Raw genomic sequence first — 21,375 nt, 5'->3', positions numbered from 1 at the left:
TGCTCAAGAATGGTTTGTCTCTTTAATAAGGAGCAGCGAAAACAAAAACAAAGCTTCAGAGAATTAACGTAAGAGAAGGATAGTTCTTTCTCAGGAATTGTGGTTTGAGTAGCTGGACTCAGGCTGAAAGTAGTTAACTTTCTAAAGCTCTTTCACTTCTCCATTACACGAAGTTTCAAGTATATTCAGAAACTGAAAAAGAAAAGCATCTGAGCTGGAATTAAGTAGTATAACTTCGGGAAGTCGGAGCTAGATAGTTTCAGCAGTATCTTGGATTGTTTTATGTGACTTCAGGTTCAGCAGATGCTCCCGGTTTTCTTTAGGTACGTCTAGGATCACAGATACCTGTGGATCTCACGCTCCTGTTATACATCTCACAAAGAGGATCTCCGGTTGGTCGTAGCAAAACCCTTATTAAATGGATGAACGGAATACTTTTAAATCTGCTTAGTCTTTAGACATCTGTCATGCCACTGTACAATTTAATTGCCACACAATTCGGATACATTCATTTTCCATTTTAATAGGTTCGAGAAGTCAGACATGTTTTTCATCAATAACTACTCAAATCCACAGGAAGAAAAAACAGATTTAACTACAAATCCACGTATCTCCGAACTACTACTGGACTTGTATATGAACACAGCCAATACCATCATCATCACAGTAGGGTTTTCTTTCATAATCTAGTCCACCTAGAAATGAAGTAGGCTCACAATTTCCCATCATCTTAAAGGAATGATCTGTTTAAAGAACAGTTTCAAGTTTATATGTTATTCAGATTGAACCATTCATTGAGTTTCAGGAAGTATATACACCTCTTCAGTCCTATTGACAAGTTCACTGAGGCCAACAAGGATGAACACAGTATCTAATCACACAGGGTAAAGAACCAAGCCCCTATACAACTAACGGGAGCAATGTTACAAATTTACCCCTGCAGATGCTTTTCCCCAAGGGAATACATATTTCAATCAACATATAACACCACTGCACCAAAAGTGGAGTCGCTGAAATTGGGAAATCACCTCTGTAAAATCTGACAGCGATATGCTGAAGAGAGTTTCAAAGAATGGCGCATAATCTGTCTGCTCAATCTCATGCCGAGGAAACTGGAAGTTGTGTTTGGTTGTGTCACACTGGCTTCTCAGACTTGATCAGGATCTTAGCCGTCACAAGTCTTTTCCTCTATCCATGCCACAGGGGGACACTGCCGGGCACAAATAATGGAGTAGATGGTACGCAGTTGTGCAGACGCAAGCCACGGGAAAAAGAGAAATGAGGGCCCTCGGCCAAGCTCTCCCTCCGCCCGTACGCTCTGCACGTGTGTGTGCTTCTACTGATTGACTTTCTTTTCTGAGGAGAAGCCTATGAAAAACAGCAGGAAAATGTTTCAGATTAAAAACTGAAAATTCATTTCTTTTCTTCTGGCTTAACGCTAACATAAACATTGAGGCTGGCCGGAAAAAAAAAAAAAAAAAAGAGATTTTATTCATGAGTTCCCATCAGTTTACACTGAGAAATCAAGGGGTGGGAAATGGAGGGCTATTATTTTAAGCACTGACATATGCTTACCACTTTGTGAACTCAGCTGTGGCCCCGTTCTACTCACGCCTGAAGAGGAATAGTCGGTACTACTTCGTACCCTTGCTGGCATTTTGGTGGCTCAGGCATTTGCTTGTGAAAGTAAGTCATATATGATACTATGGGGTTCACTACGCAGCCCACAGAATGACAGCTGTCACCTAAACTACTTTAAGTGTGGTAAAGGGTATGTTATTGTCAAAACAATAGAAAAGATCACAGTTCTTAAGATGTGTTAATGGCCCATGAAGACCAATATGAAAAACACGGTATATTTTAGTAGGACTACAGGAAAGCACTATAGGGAAGACAAAATCAAAGATCTCATGGCAACAGAAAAAATATATGTAACTTTTAAAATATAAGAAAATAAATAAAATATATACAATTATATAAATTTCAAGAAATAAGGTATTTTCCTATTCATGATAACAGTTTTGAATATATTGAATGTTTTTTTTTGCTGGCCTGCATTTGGTATTTCAAATAAACAAACGTTTAAATGGACTCACTAACAGTTTCCTTTCCAGGTTTAAAAAATATTCTTCTAAGCATGGCGTCCATTACATTAAAAAGGTATCCAATATGTTAAGAACATAAATTTGGACCCAGAAGCATAGTCCACAGGTCTAAAACAATCTAAAGTTTAGATTTAATACATTAATGATATCTTAAAACATTAAAAAAAATTAATTCTTCTGTAGTTTTTACAGCACTCTTGTGAAATAGGTACAGAGGCAAAGGTCATTATCTCCATGTTTTAGATGGAAAGAGGTTGTGACCCATGAGATAATCCATGGCAGAATGGAAATCTGAACAAAAGCAAAAACAGGTCTTCAGTTCCTTGAAGAGAAGGCAGAGTGTCCCCATATAGTGACTGTGGAAGAGACTTCTGTCATCAGACTTGGCTCCACAGTTCTGATGGCAGGGCAAGAGAAATACCACAAGGGAATCATGGGTTCTCACAGTGCTAGACACAGTCTGCTTTGCCTTATTGGTTGGTAAAGAATTCTACTCACTAATGTGTGGCTTATTATCTATTAATGGTATGTGTTACACTCCATGCTTTTATGTTCACAAGAGTGCATGTTAAATAGCATGATGCTGAAGTGATCTGAATAGAACCCAGAGATCTTGGTGGCAGAGGCCATATCTGACTCTACATCAAGGATTAGCTGAATCTGAAGTCCCCTGAGAGGAGAGAGTGCACCAGTGCAGCAGAAAGGTTAAAAGGATTGAGGGGACTTTGCTTTCTCTTTCTCTCTTTCTCTCTCTTTTGAAGACACAAAACTTAATTTAGTAGAAATTTTGTAGCTCTTACATTCTCAGTGCGAACTGAGCTGTAACCCACTGCCCCATGCAGAAGTGGGCCAGTCTTGGGAGCAGGGAGGAAGGGAGATGGTGGGTAGTGGTCAGAGCTCGGGCCCTAGGAGCCCTGTTCTTCCTCACTGCTGAGGGTTAGGGATGCCACCCTCTTCCCCTGTCCCCCTCTGGGATCCAGGAAGGAGAGCAGATGGAATCTTGGGCCTGGGACCTCTCCCCCACACTCCCCTGTCCCCTCAGGTTGGAGGGGAACTAAGGAATCTGGGGAGAGAAGGGGACAGAGAAGGCAAAGATATCAATCAAGAAAGAGGAGGATCATGCCCACTCACCTCTTAGAATGTGGGAGCTTACGCATCAACAGTAAGGAAACCTAGGGAAGTAAACATTCTTCCCAGTTGAGACGCAATATGAAATATAAACCTCGCTTCCCTACAGAATTTTATCTTCCATTTAGGAGGTATATTGCAATACCTAGTGGAATTGTGACTAGTCTAGCCTTATTGTGTGCATTTTTCTCATCTAGGTTCTATCTACCTACCTATATCTATATATAATGTTAACTAGAATGTTTAGTCTTTGCTTATAAATCAGTGTCTGCATAGGAATATATTTACCACCTGCATTTTCATATATTCCTGTACATATAAATATACATTTACACTTTATTTAATATTCCCTTAGCAAAATCACTTAGTTTACCAATAAGCTGAACTTTATAGCATTATAAGGTGAGGACACCTTATAATTTCTCCTGCAATTCTTCTCTGAAACTCCAGAAATGAAATAGGCATAAAACTATCTGTCTCTAATTGATTAATACTCTTTATTAACTCCTGGTAAGATAATTATGAAAGTAATATATTTAAAAATTTTTTTCACATTTATTCGTTTTTGAGAGAGAGAGAGAGAGAGAGAGAGAGCGAGCATGGGTGGGGGAGGGGCAGAGAGAGAGAGGGAGACACAGAATCTGAAGCAGGCTCCAGGCTCTGAGCTGTCAGCCCAGAGCCCGACGTGGGGCTCGAACTCACCAGCCATGAGATCACGACCTGAGCTGAAGTCAGACACTTAACTGACTGAGCCACCCAGGTGCCCCAAGTAAGTAATGTATTTTATAAAAGAAATATATTCTTAATATTTTACCCATCTGTAGTGAAAACCACCCAATGTAGCCTCTAAGTTTCTTCTGTTTCTTACATCTCTTAAGTAGCTTTTACTGTTTACATTGGTTCCTGTATCTCCTCATATCACCAGGTACTAAAAAAAGTCCAACTAATCCAGCTGTCTTACCAATGTAAAATTACCAGTAATGGTTAGATATAAAGACAGTTATAAAAAGACACAAAATGAGAAAGATTCTGGCTTTCAGGACAGGGCCTCAGAATTTATTTAAATAGGGGTGCCTGGGTAGCTCAGTCGGTTAAGCTTAGGTCTTGATCTCAGGTTCATGAGTTCAAGTGCTGTGTTGGGCTCCCTGATGATAGCACGAAGCCTGCTTGGGATTCTCTCTCTCTCCCTCTTTCTCTGACTCTACTCTGCTTGCCTGTGCATGCGTGTCTGCTCTATTTCTCAATAAATAAATAAATATTTAAAAAATGAATTTATTTAAATAAAATATATGAAAACGACAACACTACTATATTTTATTGTATAGCCAGGGGTTGTCCATATTGCTCAGTGGTTACAATGTGGGCTTTGGAGCTAGACTGCTCGGGCTTGTCTATGTTGTAGGCAATAACCAGCTATGTGGATTTGGACAAGTGACATTACGTCTCTGGTCCTCAGTTTCCACAATTATAAAACAGGAGCAACAGTGGTACTCATTTCATGGGGTTGCTATAAGGTTTTGAGCAATCCTGTGCCAGACACAGGATTAGTGATATGGGTTGAATTGTGTCCCCCCAAAAGATATGTGTAAGTCTTAACCCCTGGTACCTGTGAGTGTGACCTTTTTTGGAAACTGGATTTTTCATACAGAATCAGGTTAATATGAGATTATACTGGATTAGCCTAATCCAACAGGACTGGAGTCCTTACAAGAAGATGAAAATTTGGACACAGACACAGATAAGAGGGAAGACAGCCATGTGAAGAGCAAGGCAGAGATTGGTGTTCTGCTACCACGAGCCAAGTACATTCTGGGGCTACTAGAAGCAAGAAAAGGCAAGAAAAGAGCCTGCCCTAGAGGATCTGGAGGGGGCATGACCCCAACACCGGGATTTCAGACTTCTAGCCTCCAGAGTGTGAGAGTATAAATTTCTGCCATTTTTAAGCCACCTAGTTTTTGCTCCTTGGTTATGGTAGCCCTAGGAAACGAATTCAGTAAGTGTTCAGTTAATGAGTTACTATTAGACGTTAGTAAAGGCCAATTATAATAGTTGGACTTTGATCTTCTGTATTGTAAAGAAATAATTATGTTTTCTCACAACACAATCTCACATGCCTACATTTCATGTCTTTCCAAATATGTAAGAATTGAGCTCTAGCTCATTAGGCAAAGTTCAACTCTGCACCATATGAAAAATTTGGAAGGTACAGAAGTGACTGGCAGGCAAAATAGTTAGAAAACATAGCCTTTTTGACATTTCACAAGGAAGAAACAAAACATGTTTTCAAAGCTATACTAACTCAACTATGTCATAATTGTTCTAGAAACATGGAAGTCATTTTGCATCCCATTCTGATAACAGATGAAATGAAATTAAAATGTTCTCTGTAAAATCACATTTTTAAAAAATTTTTTTTAATATTTATTTATTTTTGAGAGACAGAGAGAGACAGAGCATGAGCAGGGGAGGGGCAGAGAGAGAAGGAGACACAGAATATGAAGCAGGCTCCAGGCTCCAAGCTGTCGGCACAGAGCCTGATGAGGGGCTTGAACTCACAAACTGCGAGATCATGACCTGAGCCAAAGTCGGACGCTTAACCGACTGAGCCACCCAGGCGCCCCCGTAAAATCATGTTTCTAAACAGAAACTGTAACCCCTTAACATCTGTGTACTTCAATATATTAAAATGCTATATTAAAATCTAGTGCTATGAAGAGAGAAAGCCAAGCAAGTCTTAAATGTCTTGAAAACCTTTATTTAAATCTTTAGTTTTTGAAAAAAGAATTTTCTTTTTGTGTGTGTGCATTCTGTTTTTTTTTTTTTTTAGAGAGAGAGAGTGTGCATGTGCAAGTTGGAGAGAGGGGCAGAAGGAGGGAGAGAGAATCTTAAGCAGGCTCCACACTCAGCACAGAGCCTGATGCAGGGCTCAATCCCATGACCCTGGAATCATGACCTGAAATCAAGAGTCGGGTGTTCAACTGACTGAGCCACCCAGGCACCCCAGAAGACTTAATTTTCAATGCGTCCCCAAAGCATTCTAAAATAACTAGAGACAGTAAGTGAGAGCAAAGATGGAAATTAGTTTACTCAAAGACTGTTCAATAGACTAATCCTTGGCCAGGGAGTCCTTCATTAGGTCTACACTTATAGAGGGCCCTGCTGTGGTCCTCCTCTAGCCATCTCTCTCCCCTGCCTGAGTCTGCTTTCTTCTAGAACAAGCTGTTGGTACCCACATGCAGATCCCCAAATTTCCTGCCCAACCGACCCTATTTCTGCTTCTAGGCCTCATGTGGTCCTCTTTCCCAAGCCTGAAGTCAAGGGGTGATGTTGTAGCATAATGAGGGGTATATGGATGAAGCTGGGATGTGCAAATGGGCTGTACTCAAATTCACACTCAAGACCCCTCCCACTGGAAAGGTGGGAAGAGAAGGGGATGGGCCATGGCTCAGGTGCTCCTGTGGCACTGTTTCCTGGAACAGAACTGGTTGGAATATGAGCATTTTAAACTTCACTCTGCCATTCCAGGTATATTTATCAGTAGGAGGATAGACTATAATAGCTTCTACGCTTGATTCATGACACTTAAATATTTAACATGAAGTATGCAGCTCTCCATGTATTCTTGCCTCAGGCCCTGGGAATGTTAAAGGAGGATCTAGTGGTGTCAGAGCAATTTAATCACTCATTACCCACTGTACCTTTGAAAAATCACAAGGCTACTGCTCTACAAACACTTCATGCATAGACATCAGAGCCGCTATTTCAGGTTAGATGATCTTAAGAGGAATAATTATAAGGATCAAAATATAATGTGCTATATATATTGCGGTAAAAAAGTAAATTTGTCAGGAGTCACAGGAAATTAATAAAAAACTGAGAACTAGGGCAATGTACAAAGCACACATACAAATTAGTATTAATTTAAATACCATATTTCTGAAAGGATCATTTTCATTTAAATACAGGTAAATTACTTACATAGTTACTATATGAATAGAATTTATATGAGTTTTAAAAATACTTTCTGGGGTGCCTGGGTGGCTCAGTCGGGTTCAGTGTCCGACTTCGGCTCAGGTCATGATCTCACAGTTTGTGAGTTTGAGGCCCGCATCAGGCTCTGTGCTGACAGCTCGGAGCCTGGAGCCTGCAGCCTGCTTCTGATTCTGTGTCTCCCTCTCTCTCTGCCCTTGCCCCGCTCTGTCTCTCTCCCTCTCAAAAATAAATAAACATTAAAAAAATACTTTCTGTTTATAATTTATCAGAAACAGAACCTGATTTTCCACTCATTTCTCCTTCCATTGTTTGATTGTTGGTATTTATAGCCCAAAGAATAGGGTATATTGGCTAGCAGTATATTCCTGAATAGTGAAAGATAAACATATTAGCCATATAGTAAGACAATGAGTACTATTATTTAAAAAATCTGTATAATAAAAAGATTTCTAAACTCATATTTAATAATACCACAAAGCTACTTTTAAGGATTTTGAGCAACTGGGAGCACCTGGGTGGCTCAGCTGGTTGAGTGTCTGACTCTTGATTTCGGCTCAGGCCACAATCTCATGGTTCGTGGGATCAAGCCCCTCATTGGGCTCTGCGCCGAAAACTTGGGATTCTCTTTCTCCCTCTTTCTGCTGCCCCTCCCCAACTTGTGTGCACATGCTCTCCCTTTCTCTCTCTCTCTCTCTCTCAAAATAAATACATAAACATTTGAAAAAAGGAATCCTAGGGGCACCCTGGTGTCTTAATTGGTTAAGCATACAACTCTTGGTTTTGGCTCAGGTCATGATCTCACGGTTTGTGAGTCTGAGTCCTTGCATCAGGCTCTGCAATGACAGTGCAGATCCTGCTTGGGATTTTCTCTCTCTCTCTTTCTCTCTCTCTCTGCCCCTCCCCTCCTTGTGCTCTCTCTCTCTCTCTCTCTCAAAATAAATAAATAATATTTTAAAAAAAGGAATTCTGAGAAATTGGGTTGGACTTACAAATCAAAAGGAGCTTTCCAATTAAATGAAAGAAAAAATAAGAAGAATCACCACTGAAATTAAATAATGGCACATGAGATGTTTTTGTTCTTGTTTTTGTTTTTTGACAAGAGTGATTCCAGAGCTTTTGCCAATTTTTATGACCTGGCTTGAACTTTAAAATAGCATCAGCTTTGGAAGCTAGAAGAGGAGCAACAGAAATCAAAAACAGGTAGATTTCTGAGTAGGGAATTTCTTTCTATGGCCTGGCCCATGATCAGCCCTCTTCTCTGCTACAGAGAAGCCACAGTTAGCTGCAGAGCTGTGTTGGTATGGAGAAAGAAAGGTTTCAAATGGCAACACATCCCATCAGTTTCTACCAGGGCTGCCCAAGCATGAACTCGTTGATAGCATTTATTATGTATTTAACCTTGCATTGTTCTGTGTCTTTTATCTATGATATGCAAAATACCAAATGAGTAGCACAAATAATGTATGTTACAAGTTCATAGGAAGAAAAGACTATTCATGGGTAGATTCTGGTCATATAATTATCCAAGTTAAAGCCCCCATTCTCACTTTATATCAATCATTTTAGAAAATTTTAATATAGTGAGAGGGGGGTTTTCAAGAGAACGATAGGATGTGATTCAAAGATAGGTTTTAAAGTTCTATACATTTGGGATCTCATCTCAGGGCTAATTTTTACGAACTGCGTGATTTACGCATGCTACTTAAATTCTCTAAGCCTCAGTTTCCTAATCTGTAAAATGGCATAATAACAAAACCTATTTTATGGCATATTGTGAAGATTTAAACAACGTTTTAAAAATACTCAGGTTGCTACATAACAGAGGTTTTTTTTCTTATTATAGTTTTAAATCTGTAGACTGTCACACAACATATTACATACCACAAATTTCATTATGTTTCTTCCCAAGTAGACAAAAATCTGTGGGTCTTGCACACTGACTATAATATTCTATTTTTGCATGATTTTATTTAGTTTCTGAAGGTCATGACAATTCATTTCTATTTTACATAATTATTAGGTTCTATTATATTAGTCCAAGAAGAATCTAGTAGTGATATATAAATGGCTTTATGATGTTACTGAATTCTCTATGCATAATTGTATTTTCTAGTGATTAAACTCCACCTCATAGAGAAGATATCTTTAATATTCATTCTGGACCAATATAATATGAAGTGGAAAATTATAATTGGGTGGTAGTTCAGCTATTATACAACAACGGATTTCAAAAACACAGACATTATACAACAATCATTATGGTTAATAGTATGCCATTCTAATAAAAGCTCTCTGTTATGGCTGGAACCCAAGAACTTCATTAAAGCCAAGGGCTATATTCATAGTAAAAAGAAAAGAAAAACAAAGACCCACAGTTTTCTGATAAATAACTAGACATTTTATTATACAGCTCTCACTTTTTACCTTTTTTTTTTCTATAAGCCTTCTGTAAGCTATGGCATTTGCCATTCCTAGTGCTGCTGGGTACAGATGTCCAGGTTGTATAAAGCACAACTCTTTGTTGTAGGGGGCTACATTTGCATAGACTACCATGAAGAACTCTTTGGACTGTGAAGTATACAACCTGGAAGACTACATGTTATCCCTAGCTTTCTATTTCCACTCCATAATGGGCTCCTTATACTAAAAACCAGAATTCTATGATCTCAGATCTGAACTAAATGAGATCAAGTTTCAAGTATGACCTGAAATTGGAATATGGCTCATCTTCAGCTTTTGTGGATAGATTAAAATCTCTGGAAATTAACAACATAGAGTCACAAGTGTGTGTCACAGGAGATTTTTAAGCATGTAGCAGGCATGGCTGACTTTTGACGATATGTGATGAAAACAGAGGTAAGATTATGGTTATAGCACAGTTTATACAGCCCATTCCTAGATGGCCTCCTGAGACCATAGAAATAAGTAGTAGAAAGTATGGCAGATTCTGGAAAGAAGAGGAGAATGGTAAACCAAAGAAAAGTAAGATAAAAGAGTAGTTAGTTGTGAGTACTTTCTAGGTGCCTTTTTAGGTTTTTTCCAGTGTACTTAGAGGTGGGTGTTGTGGGCTACCTTGGCCTAAACTTGGAGTCTGACATTTAGTCACTAGGGAACACAGTTCTGAGTCTTTGTTTCCTCTGTCTGTCTGCCAGTGACATTTAAAACATCTGTCTAGCAAACTCAACCTGGAAGAGTGGATGTGCATCTGCCCTTTGTAGTGGAATCACAGAGCTTTGTTGTTGTTGTTACAGTATAGCTCTACTTGAAGTTTTCATTTCCAACCCCAGATGGGATACTGACTCTGAGACTGGAATGGGAACAGAAGCCAGGACTGAGATTCATGCATTTCTGCATTTGAACATTTTCTTTTTCTGAAGGAGTTCAATTTAACCCCAGGTGCATCAAATTAGAGTTGTGTATGCAACACAACTTTAGAGAAGGCCCTCCCTGAGTACGAATGAATGTATGTTGAGTAAACATCCCGAAAAGACCCCATTAAAATGTAAACATGAAAGAATGCTCAATACAGCTGTGGTCTTACCATTTGCCTTGTGCTGCACATCTGGCGGAAACTGGTCAGGAGCATACCACTGATAGTCTGGCTGTGTGGAACAATACAACATTATAGCAATATGGACTTCAAACAAAACAGAGGCGCATTAAAAATATAATTATACTATGTGGCTTTTATTATGCAGGCAATACAAAAGTAATTTTTGTCCAAACCTGTTGCCAATCACGCTCATCTCTCTTACCTCCGTCATCACTATTACCATCTCCCAACCCCCCTCTAAATCCACACTGTGCACTGTGCTGGCCAGAATTTCTCGTACTTTGGGGTTGTGTCATGGTGTTTTTTGTTTTTTTGTTTTTTGTTTTTGTTTTTGTTTTTGAAGCAGATGTGTTTTGGATATCTGCAGAAGTATAAACACTTCTGTAAAACTTACTACAGCCCATAAACAAAACAAAGCAGTTTATCATCAATAAATACTATGTTTAAATCCCTCACACAGGAGGCAAAAGAAAGACCGAGAAAACAATTACAAGCTCAACGTTTTCTGATACAAGGAAGAAATCTAAGCCGTTAACTGCAGACATGGCTTGTAGAGGCTCAGGATGGTGAAGCAGGGCAGATCTTTCTCTTTGTAGTGTTCCTCCGCGGAAACTCTTCTCTAAATCACTCAGGTGGTTTAGACTAGAGAGGCAGTGAGAGAAAAGGGCAGACTTGGATTTGCCCTGTGGGATTTTCTTCTAGGTTTCACCAGTTAAGAACATCTAGATATTGAATATCAAGGAACATGTCAAACAAACTGCATTGAATAAATCATGAGCTATAGACCTGCATTTCAAGATTCAGTTCTAAGATGAGAGTCTCTGTGTTGAACCACTTGGAACACAGCAATCTCAGGTTCACCTGCCCCTGAGGATGGTCTGTCTTCCTGCTGCCAATGCTCACCCCTGCCCCCTTCCTCCCCCAAGACACGGAGAATACAGACCTTTTGTTCTATTATTCAATTACCTCCAGAAAATAACTCCGGGAAATTTTCTCTAACAATGAGCCAACAGGGAGCATTTACAGGGCTGCCAGACCACTGAAAGTAGCCTTAAAGTTCAATTATCTGACAAGACACTAAGAAATGCTGCATTTAGTACAGTCTGACCCCACTTTACCCCCACTCAGACACCTAGACTCTTGGCTCCTTTTGGTCCACGAAAAAGCTAAAAGAGGAAATGAGATCACCTCTGTTTTTTATCTCCTCGTTTATTTTTAGATGTCTCAAATAACACGTAGGATAAGTGACGTGAGCCTCAGTTTTATATTCCAGGAGAGTTGCCAAAAGAAGGCAAATATACTGTAATTTTACAAACACTATCGCTTGTGTTTTAATTCAGGCTTAGAAATAAGCATAGAACACTAAATATTCTTTTTAAATGAACCCTGGGAGTTAAATTCTATTGTTATAGCAAGATTGTGTTTAACTGAATACTGTTTAACTGAATACAAGCCATTATATACATGACTCAGAATCTTTTTTCAAATACAGACCTTTATTTCGTGATAATTTTACAAGGTCTGGACCACTCCTCTTATAACTGATCAGGAAAGTTTGATGAGCTTTTAGACTAGGTGAATTTCTGCCTTCTTTCCATAAATGAATATTTGAAGACAATAGTCATTTTTACTTCTAGATGAGCTTGCCTGACTCATTGGCTTTATAAGTTAACCTTTCACAAGAATAATTCTACAATTTCCCAACCTGTAGGAGATAACTCCAAAGTACATTTCTGTCTCTTTCTGTTTCCCCCAATATTAAGTTACTTCTACATTCTGAAAGCAAATTTAGGGAATTATACCTATGTTTGGGAATTCCAAGGAATGTTTCTGGTGAAGATTGAAAAGTAAGCAAGCAGGTAAAGAAAAAAGGATATGGGGGTGGGTCACAGAAGTGACATGGGGCAACAACACAAAATGAAGCAAATTCTCAGCAGTGTGCTGTGTCACACCGGGGTCAACTAAAGGATGCTCATTAAATTCTGACATCCTTCTGCCACCCGAAGAGTCATTACCTCCTCCCTTGGGAAAAGAGCTTTGAGTTACACTCAAATACAAAACTATGGCAATCAAAAGAATCATGCTCTCCATACATGTTCTGCTAGGAAAATCCCAGGTAAAGGGATTCTCAACATTCTTTGCATAATTAAAAACACAGCTAATAAAAACTAAGGAGGAGGGGAGTTGTCTGAACATTTCCAAAATGCAAAAAAATGTATGTTTTTTCCGGTATAAAGATTCTGTCTATGTAGCCAAAACACAAATTAGAGACGCATCCAGACCATGGGGGAGGGTGGGTGGAATACCGCTATGGGGAAAGGAAAGAAGGGTGCTTTGGTTCTGACTTATTCAGGTTGACTGTCCAAATCAATTCCACTCACAAATAATTGCTCCACTATTCGTTTCATTTTGCCTGGGTAGACACAGTCACAGAAAGCAACTTAAGTGGGTCACTTTTTCTTGGATGCTTTAGGAATATCCTTTTAATTGGAAAATGTCAAAAACTCTGTGGCACAAATGTAGCAATGTCCACAGTAGTTCAACATAAGTTTATAACTGAAAAAGGCATCTCTCAGACTTGCTATATTCACTTTGCTTTTCTTTATAGACAAAAATGTCCTCTTGGAAGAGTTAGGCATTTCATTTAAAAGGACCTGTATAAAATGTTATATGTTCCTTCAAAGAATTACAGCTTAACTTGATACATTTCAGTTAATTCATTCATATCTATGTGTGGTCTGTGGGTCCAGTGTCCCCAAAAGATGATTATAGTGTAATTGACCACTGTAACTGTAACATAGAGGCTGGGATTAAAAGAGGCTCTTTCTGTGGAGAATATTACATGCTCAGATTACAGAGACAGACATGATTTCTTTTTTTTTTTTAATGTTTATTTATTTTTGAGAGAGACAGGGCATGAGCGGGGGAGGGCAGAGAGAGAGAGAGGGAGACACAGAATCCAAAACAGGCTCCAGGCTCTGAGCTGTCAGCACAGAGCCTGATGTGGGGCTCGAACTCACAAACCGTGAGATCATGACCTGAGCTGAAGTCGGACACTCAATCGACTGAGCCACCCAGGCGCCCCTGAGACAGACATAATTTTTACCAAAAAAAAAAAAAAAAAAAAAAAAAAACCAGCACTTATTAGATAATATAAGCACTTATATGTTGAAATGCAAGCTGTTACTTACTGGGTGCTTATGTAGATCTTGTGCAGTCCCAGGGTCTGCCAGTGTGCATGGATCCCGCAGATGGAAATTCAAGCCACAGTTACAGATTGGGAAATACATCTGAGGAGGATAATATTGTCCGTTCACTGGAAGTGGGTAGAACTGGGGAGCCACATTGACACTTCACTGATACTTGCTTCATACAACCACAGGTTTGGCTTAAATCTTAAGGTTTAGTCTAACTCTTGCATAATCCTAACTCGACAGAGTAGATGTATCAATGTAGACTCTGGACTGATATAGATAAGGCTCGTGGGTCAAATTTCACTTAGGGTGAAACTCTAATTAGCTTTTCATTTTGAAGAAGTTGGAAACACTTGAAAAGAATCGAGTTAACATGATGTTTTTGAGTTATCTTCAGAGAGGATCCTTGCTTAAGAAGAATCAGCCAGTAAGCCATAAAACAAGTGTTCTTAAATTGTAGCCAGAGATTCCTACAGCATAACTAAAGTCCAGAGAGGAAATCAAGAATTAAGAGAAGAAATATTCATTCCTGAAGGCTACTAGAGAACCAATGGGACAGAATGCTTCAGTGCCCAAGAAGATACTGTATTTTCTCAAAAAAAGGCACAAATAATTGATTTAATTTTTGAAATGTAAATTGTGTAAGCACTTGCAAAAAATACCAAGGAAATATATTTCCCAGGTGTTCGTGGGTCTGTGACGAGATCTCCTTAGTGTGAACACACACTAAGGCTTGTGCTACTGCTAACATGTTCTGAAAAGCATGTGTTTTTCATGCACATTAGGGTTGAGAAACTTTGGATGTGCCTAAGCATTATGTGTCCACTGACATTTTAGTTGATAAGGAAAAGCAGGGGTGTTCTGGGCCATCTTTAGCAGAGCTTGAATATGTCTTTAATTGGAACCACGAAGAACTACTGTGCTTGGAAATACGTGCGGGGGTGGAACATAAGGTTGCCATTTCAACTATGACAAGAAGATTGTTGAATTCAGGTCAGGAGCAACATACCTGTTTTAACTGCTTTTCGAGTTTTTCTTTCTCCATCTGACAAGCTTTTATCTATGGACAAAACAAAGACATCTGTTTGTGAAAGAGTTCACATGGTTTGTTCTAAAGTTACTCTTTACCATCTTTTTTAACGTTTACTTATTTACTTTGAAAGAGAGAGAGAAAGAGCGCATGCAAGAGAGAGGCAGAGAGAGAGAGAGAGAGAGAGAGAGAGAGAGAGAGAGAGAGGCGGGGGAGGGGGGGTGCGTAGAGAAAATTCCAAGCATGCTCCATACTCAGCATGAAACCCGACGCAGGGCTTGATCCCATGCACCGTGAGATCATGACCTGAGATGAAATCAAGAGTCAGACACTTAACAGACTGAGCCACCAAGGTGCCCCCTAAAGTTACTCTTGCCTGACCCAGCCGTCAATGACCTGCTCAGATGCTCAAGGGGTGAAGCACTGATAGCAGCAATGCCAACGGTGAAAACAGTCAAGTTTTGGAGTTTCTAGAAGTGTACTGGGTCTATCTTGAAATTCCCAAATGAAGTTTTGGAAAGTTGAATACAGTTTTAAACTCTTCTCCCTATTTGTTGAAAGTATTGTAAGTCTAAGTTTTAGGCTGATATACTGGGATATAGATATAAATATCTAGAGACATAGGAATAGATACAGATACAGAAACAGCTTCCACTGCCAATTGAATGTACTGGAACTGGTCAGCTGTACACTCAAAAGCGTCCATCATAAATGTTAGAAGTTGTACACGTACTTAATCCATGCCAGGCACTGATCTAAGTGCTTTCCATATAGTAACTCACCATATCTTCCCAGTGCCTCTGTGTGATACTTAAATATTATTATCACTACTTTGCAGATGAGGACGCTGAGACATGAGATGTTGAGTAACTTGTTCAGAGTCACACTACTGTACTTTCTGGCTTCTCACTGTTTAAGACCCAACCTCTTCAGTCAGAGTCACCCACTCTGGATTCCTTCAACCTCTGACACAACGACAGAAAGCTGTTTTTTCTTGGACTCATTAGTCATGCTATCGTCACCCCTCCACAGCATGGTCCACAACCCTGTGAGGCATATATCCCCACTGAATGATACCATTCCAAGTCTCACCTATCAGAATTATTCTCTACTTCCTTCGTCCTCCCATTTAACATTATACATTTTCCGTGTGACTTTTTATAGTCCGATGTGTATTGTGCACAGTCGACTTTCATTATCTGCGGTAGTTATGTTCTAATAAAGTCACCATGAACACTAAAGTGGCTAACTGAACCAGTGTTCCTAGAGAAATGCAGGGTTAGGTTCCTATGAGCCTCTGGTCATACCATTTTTGTTAACCGATCAATATATAATTTTGTTTTATGCATGATTCTGTTAAAGACATCTCACATATACCGTTGATGCATTAACATTGAACTCTTGGCCTACAGCACTATGTTAATCCCTAACCAAAGCTTATCTAGCATGTGTCTTTTCTCTGTAAGGCACAGCACAGCCTTCCTGTGCCAAGGAACACTAGGTAGTACTTCAGCACTACGTTCGAGGGCCATGTTAAGCAATGAAAGAACCAACAAAAAGAACAAGAATGAGAAAATGTGACACAAAATAAACCATAAAAAGGACATTTTTTATAGTCTGAGAGCCAAATCGAGGAGGCAAGGACTTATTGGACCTCAACTGGGAACAAGCATATAAGGTGACTCAAGTTTTTCACTGCATGTTCACAAATGACTTTAGGTGGCACTAGTATTGATTTTGGTGTGACAAATACACCTTCGTGAGTAGGCAAATTCACAAACATGGAGTCCACAAATGATAAGGATAGACTATATAGGTCCCCCTCATTGTACTGTGAGTCTTTAATAGTAGCAAGGATCATTTTTTTATTTCCTCATAGTATATAACAAAGCGCCTTGCAGAAAGAAAGTGAGCATCAAAATTAAATTACAAGGAACTAAAGGTGTCATGTTAATTGTACAACTAAACTCTATTTAAAAACGTCCCCTTCCAATAGACAAAAATCATTTGTGAAATACCTGTGATCCATGACCGAAGCTAGATGTTTTTGTATAGATTGTTTTCATTTAACCCTGAAAACAACATTGCGATGTCTATGAGGTAGGAACCATCATCCATATTTTACAGGTGAGTATAATGAGAATTAGTAACTCACTTTTAGAGACAGAGCTTTTAGAGTTATAAGAAATATTTTAGAGGTCATCTGGTTCAACTTTGTCATTTTACAGATGAAGGAAGAAAAAGGAAGCACAGAAAAGTTGGAGAACTTGCTCAATGTCATTCCTGATTGTCAAAGCAGACACAAACACAAAGCTTTTACCCCTAAATTTCTCCTACTCCTAAGTATCTCTAAGTATCTTGCCCTTCACCACACTTTTATTTTATCAGTCATTGACTTAAAATATCCTTAGTGATAGAATGAATAACCTCTGGTATGTAAGCAACTAGTGCCAGAATGATTTGACCTAAAAATTCCTTTTTGGTCAAATGGCCCATTTGGACCACAGATAATATGCTATTCAAATAACATCATGCCAATTCTATTATATCATGGCATTTAATCTGCTGTTAATACATTTAACATAGATTGTTAAGCCATCTACCAGTTCCCTTTGTGAACTCTACCATCCTTTTACCAGAGTGAGTGAGACTTTTGAAAAATAAATGTTTGGACTATCATTATTTAAAGAAAAATGTTGGTAGTTTTAAGATATCATTAAGATTATCCCGGGGCGCCTGGGTGGCGCAGTCGGTTAAGCGTCCGACTTCAGCTCAGGTCATGATCTCACGGATCGTGAGTTCGAGCCCCGCGTCAGGCTCTGGGCTGATGGCTCAGAGCCTGGAGCCTGTTTCCGATTCTGTGTCTCCCCCTCTCTCTGCCCCTCCCCCGTTCATGCTCTGTCTCTCTCTGTCCCAAAAAAAATAAATAAACGTTGAAAAAAAAAAATTAAAAAAAAAAAAGATTATCCCTTAGTTTATTAACAGAGTTATCCCATACTGTATGTAGACAAGGCATTATTTTGTTAATATCAACAGAAAGTTAGTTTGCAGATGACACAGAAATGAAAATTACTTGTGGATTATAGTCTATAGTATAATTAGATGGTTATGTGTTCCTGGATGCACTAGACCTTCTACAATGACAAGGACATTGCCAATTTCAGATATAAACTTATCATCAGTCTGAACTTAATACAGTAGAATGAATCAAGTTAAAATATGGCTGGAGGTAAGATAACTTGTGCAGTGACAACTTAGAACAAATTAAGGGAGCTCTGCATATAAAGGATACAAATTCAGAGTGATTTCCTCACCGAGAGTAATCAGAACTGAACTATTTTCACTATTTTCATTTTATTATATTTTTACCACGATTTTATTCCTTTCCATTTCTTGGAAAATAGTTCTGCCAAATGATTTTTGCATGCAAAATTAGGAATTTCAAGTGAATCCTTGAAAAACATCGGAAAAGAAATTAAATTTAATTCACAGTATACTTTCTATCAGGAAGAAGGGGATGACAAATAGTTAAAAATTTCTTTGGAGACTAAGAATCTTGCAGCTCCTGTCACACCATGTCCCGCAACAATTTCCTATTTACTTAGAAGTATTGGATGATTTTGCAAATCAAAAATTCTGTGGTTCATTTTCTTTTCTTAAGCCAAAATTGTGTTAGCTACATCTTCCTCATTAACATCAATATTTACCCATTGTGGCAACTTGCTGAGTCTACTCTTAATATATCCCATTGCATTTAATTGTAATGTGCTTATATTTAATATATTTTATTTCAATAAACTGGCAAATGCTATGTGGCTTCCTTGAGAGTGTGCCAGTCACATTTAGCTGGGGAACCCAGCGAACAAAATTCTCAGTATTTTATATATATAAATGACATTCAGAGATATGTATGTTTTTGGAAGACAGGAACATTCCACCATAGACCTTCAAAGAAAATGACAAGAGTTTAGAAACAACTTCAATGTGCTGGCGCATTTTGGATTTGAATTTTGAGTACTAGGTAGTTCAATTCCCATTCCACCAAGATAAATATTATGAGAAAAAGATCAGAAGAACTGGATTTTATACACGACTTTGGAATCCAAATTCTTAGGTTACTCCTTAATATACTTAAGTTAAAAGAAATCTCCAGTCATTTTCATCTCTTTATGAGATTGTTTAAGAGTGATTTCATCCCAGGTGCTTACCTCTCAGAGAAAATCAATGTCAATTAACAGAAGCCCAAAGTCTTGAAAATTTTTAATGAAAAAAATTAAAAACAATACGCATGAGCTGGTAAAGATTATTTTTGTTTTGACTGATACCTGAGAATTCAGCCTATTCAACTCGGATTGAGAAGTTTGAATAATTTGCTGTAGAGTCTCTTTCTCTTGATTAAGTCTTTCACGGTCTGATCGTTCCTTTTTGAAGTCTTCTTCATATATTTGCACCTAGGAAATATTGATTTACTGTTACTGTGAGCATCCTTTTATCCTAAGTCATTGTAAATGAATTTCAGAAGAGGTACTATCTGGGTTTGTCCTATCTGAATAATCCCTATCCTCTTCATGAATATTTTTTCATGGTGAGACTCTATTCTAATGAATATAGCCAAAATTTCATCTCTTGCTTTGTTTAGAATGGTAGTTCTCAACTTTTTCCTCCTTGAGTATGTGTCAGGAATTCAGAACTAAGGTAACAGCACAGATATTTTGGAAAAACAATTCCCCTCACCCATTATCCTCACCCATTGTCCTCACCCATTATTCTGCTGCACATTTCCTTATTGTGATGAGCCCCGCCCCCCAGGGTTAAGTGTCACTATCCTGGAGCAAGTCACCCATCCCTAACACAAGGCTTTGATGTATCAAGGGTGCTTGAAGTTCTAAAAGACAGTTTACTGACAATAGCTGTTAAGTGAAGCCAGTAAATATTGGCATGCTAGGTTCCAAATATAACAATAAGTTGAACACAAGATAGAAACGAAAGGCTCATGGATGTGGAAAAACAAAATGATTGTTAAAAGGTATTCACAATTTGCCCCAGTAATTTTGGGGGTATATCATTAAAAACAAACAAACAAGCATAGTAATATTTTAGTGGAGTGCCTCTCATGAAATACTCCAAATATTCCAGAAAAGCAATCAAACCAAAAGAAAAACAGATTTAATCATTATTGTTTTTAATTGGCATAGTGTCGACTGATGGCTTGGAGGCTAGTATATGGAACTATGAAAATAAATGAAGCTTAGGGAATGAGTTCCTTTAAGACAAGAATTTAAAGTACAACTTACATGGGAACTTAGTAGCTAGATTTCTGTCTATTAGTACTAATGCACACTGCACCTTCACCCCCAATAATGCAGCACATTTTAACTAGAAGCTGATTAAAGTCAATAATAATAGAACAGAATATAATAGGCAAGAGAGGATGAAATCAAACATTGTATATATATCTAGATGAAGATATACACATTTAATTTTGAAGGTTTTATTCACCAGAAGCATTGCAAGGGAACTACACCCAGCTAAGCTGACATTTTGTTTTGGTTTTGGTTTTAGTTAAGGGCTGAGGCTCATTTCCAGACAGAGTCAAACCAATGCTCTGTAAACAATTACCAGAGGCATTTGAAATGGGAGAAGCTCATCTGATCAAAACTGAACACTCTTTATCAAATACAATATGATAGCGTTGTCATCACGTCAGTCAGGTGGCCAAGATTCCAACTCAGTTTCTTTGTGAATTTAACTCCTTTAGTGTATCATGTGACATTCAGTGAAACAGTGATTGTGGCTGAGCATTTAGAAATATGCACAGTTAAAATGTGTATGCATAAAGTTAGCAAAAGAGCCACAGAAAAACTAAGAAGATGGATTCTGGACCTCTTGAGGATAGTGAAAAAAAGGATACCTGCCACTGTCTGCATCCAACATGAGCTAAACCCTTGCTGTAAACTCCATGCATGTGTAAGAGTGACTCACTTGCATGTGGGATACATTATATGAGAGCATCCAAGATGATTCAAGTGTCCGAACATAAGAAGTAGTTTTTTTTCAGAGGAATCCTGGCTAGTGCCAATGGTACTTTAGGAGTTGAGAATTTGGCAGAGTTTTAATACTCTTACTCTCTTCATAGGCTTATTTTAAACTATGCGTTTGAAGCTAAATGTAATGAGGCAGATTATTCAAATGGGGTTGACAGGAGAAAAAATTCAACTTTAACATCAGCTTCTCTGAATTTTTTACATTTACAGATAGGTTACTTCCAATGAAGTAATAACAATACACAGCAACAACAATAATACAATTGCTTAATTCTTTGGTGTATTGCATCAAAAGTCCTTGTAAATGGCCTTGCTCAGAGCAAAACAG

At 38.5% G+C, this 21,375-nt stretch overlaps 1 protein-coding gene across 3 annotated transcripts in view; it reads right to left on the bottom strand.

The window, feature by feature from the left end:
• Positions 1 to 509: 509 nt before the first annotated feature.
• The window catches only part of TNIP3 (TNFAIP3 interacting protein 3), a 46,792-nt gene continuing 25,926 nt past the window's right edge, over positions 510 to 21,375 (bottom strand). For 2 of the 3 annotated variants that reach the window (XM_053217003.1, XM_053217002.1), the window contains 5 exons: positions 19,329 to 19,454; positions 14,983 to 15,033; positions 13,971 to 14,069; positions 10,768 to 10,828; positions 510 to 1,368 (listed from right to left, as the gene is read on the bottom strand). In XM_053217003.1, coding sequence (XP_053072978.1) covers positions 1,337 to 1,368; positions 10,768 to 10,828; positions 13,971 to 14,069; positions 14,983 to 15,033; positions 19,329 to 19,454 — 369 coding nt within the window. In that variant the 3' untranslated portion in view covers positions 510 to 1,336. The other variant, XM_053217004.1, reaches the window with a different exon arrangement.

Source organism: Acinonyx jubatus, chromosome B1 (assembly GCF_027475565.1).
Source record: "Acinonyx jubatus isolate Ajub_Pintada_27869175 chromosome B1, VMU_Ajub_asm_v1.0, whole genome shotgun sequence".
Taxonomy (NCBI): domain Eukaryota; kingdom Metazoa; phylum Chordata; class Mammalia; order Carnivora; family Felidae; genus Acinonyx; species Acinonyx jubatus.
The sequence above is the reverse complement of the archived record's forward strand: the minus strand, read 5'-3'. Positions and strand labels throughout refer to the sequence as shown.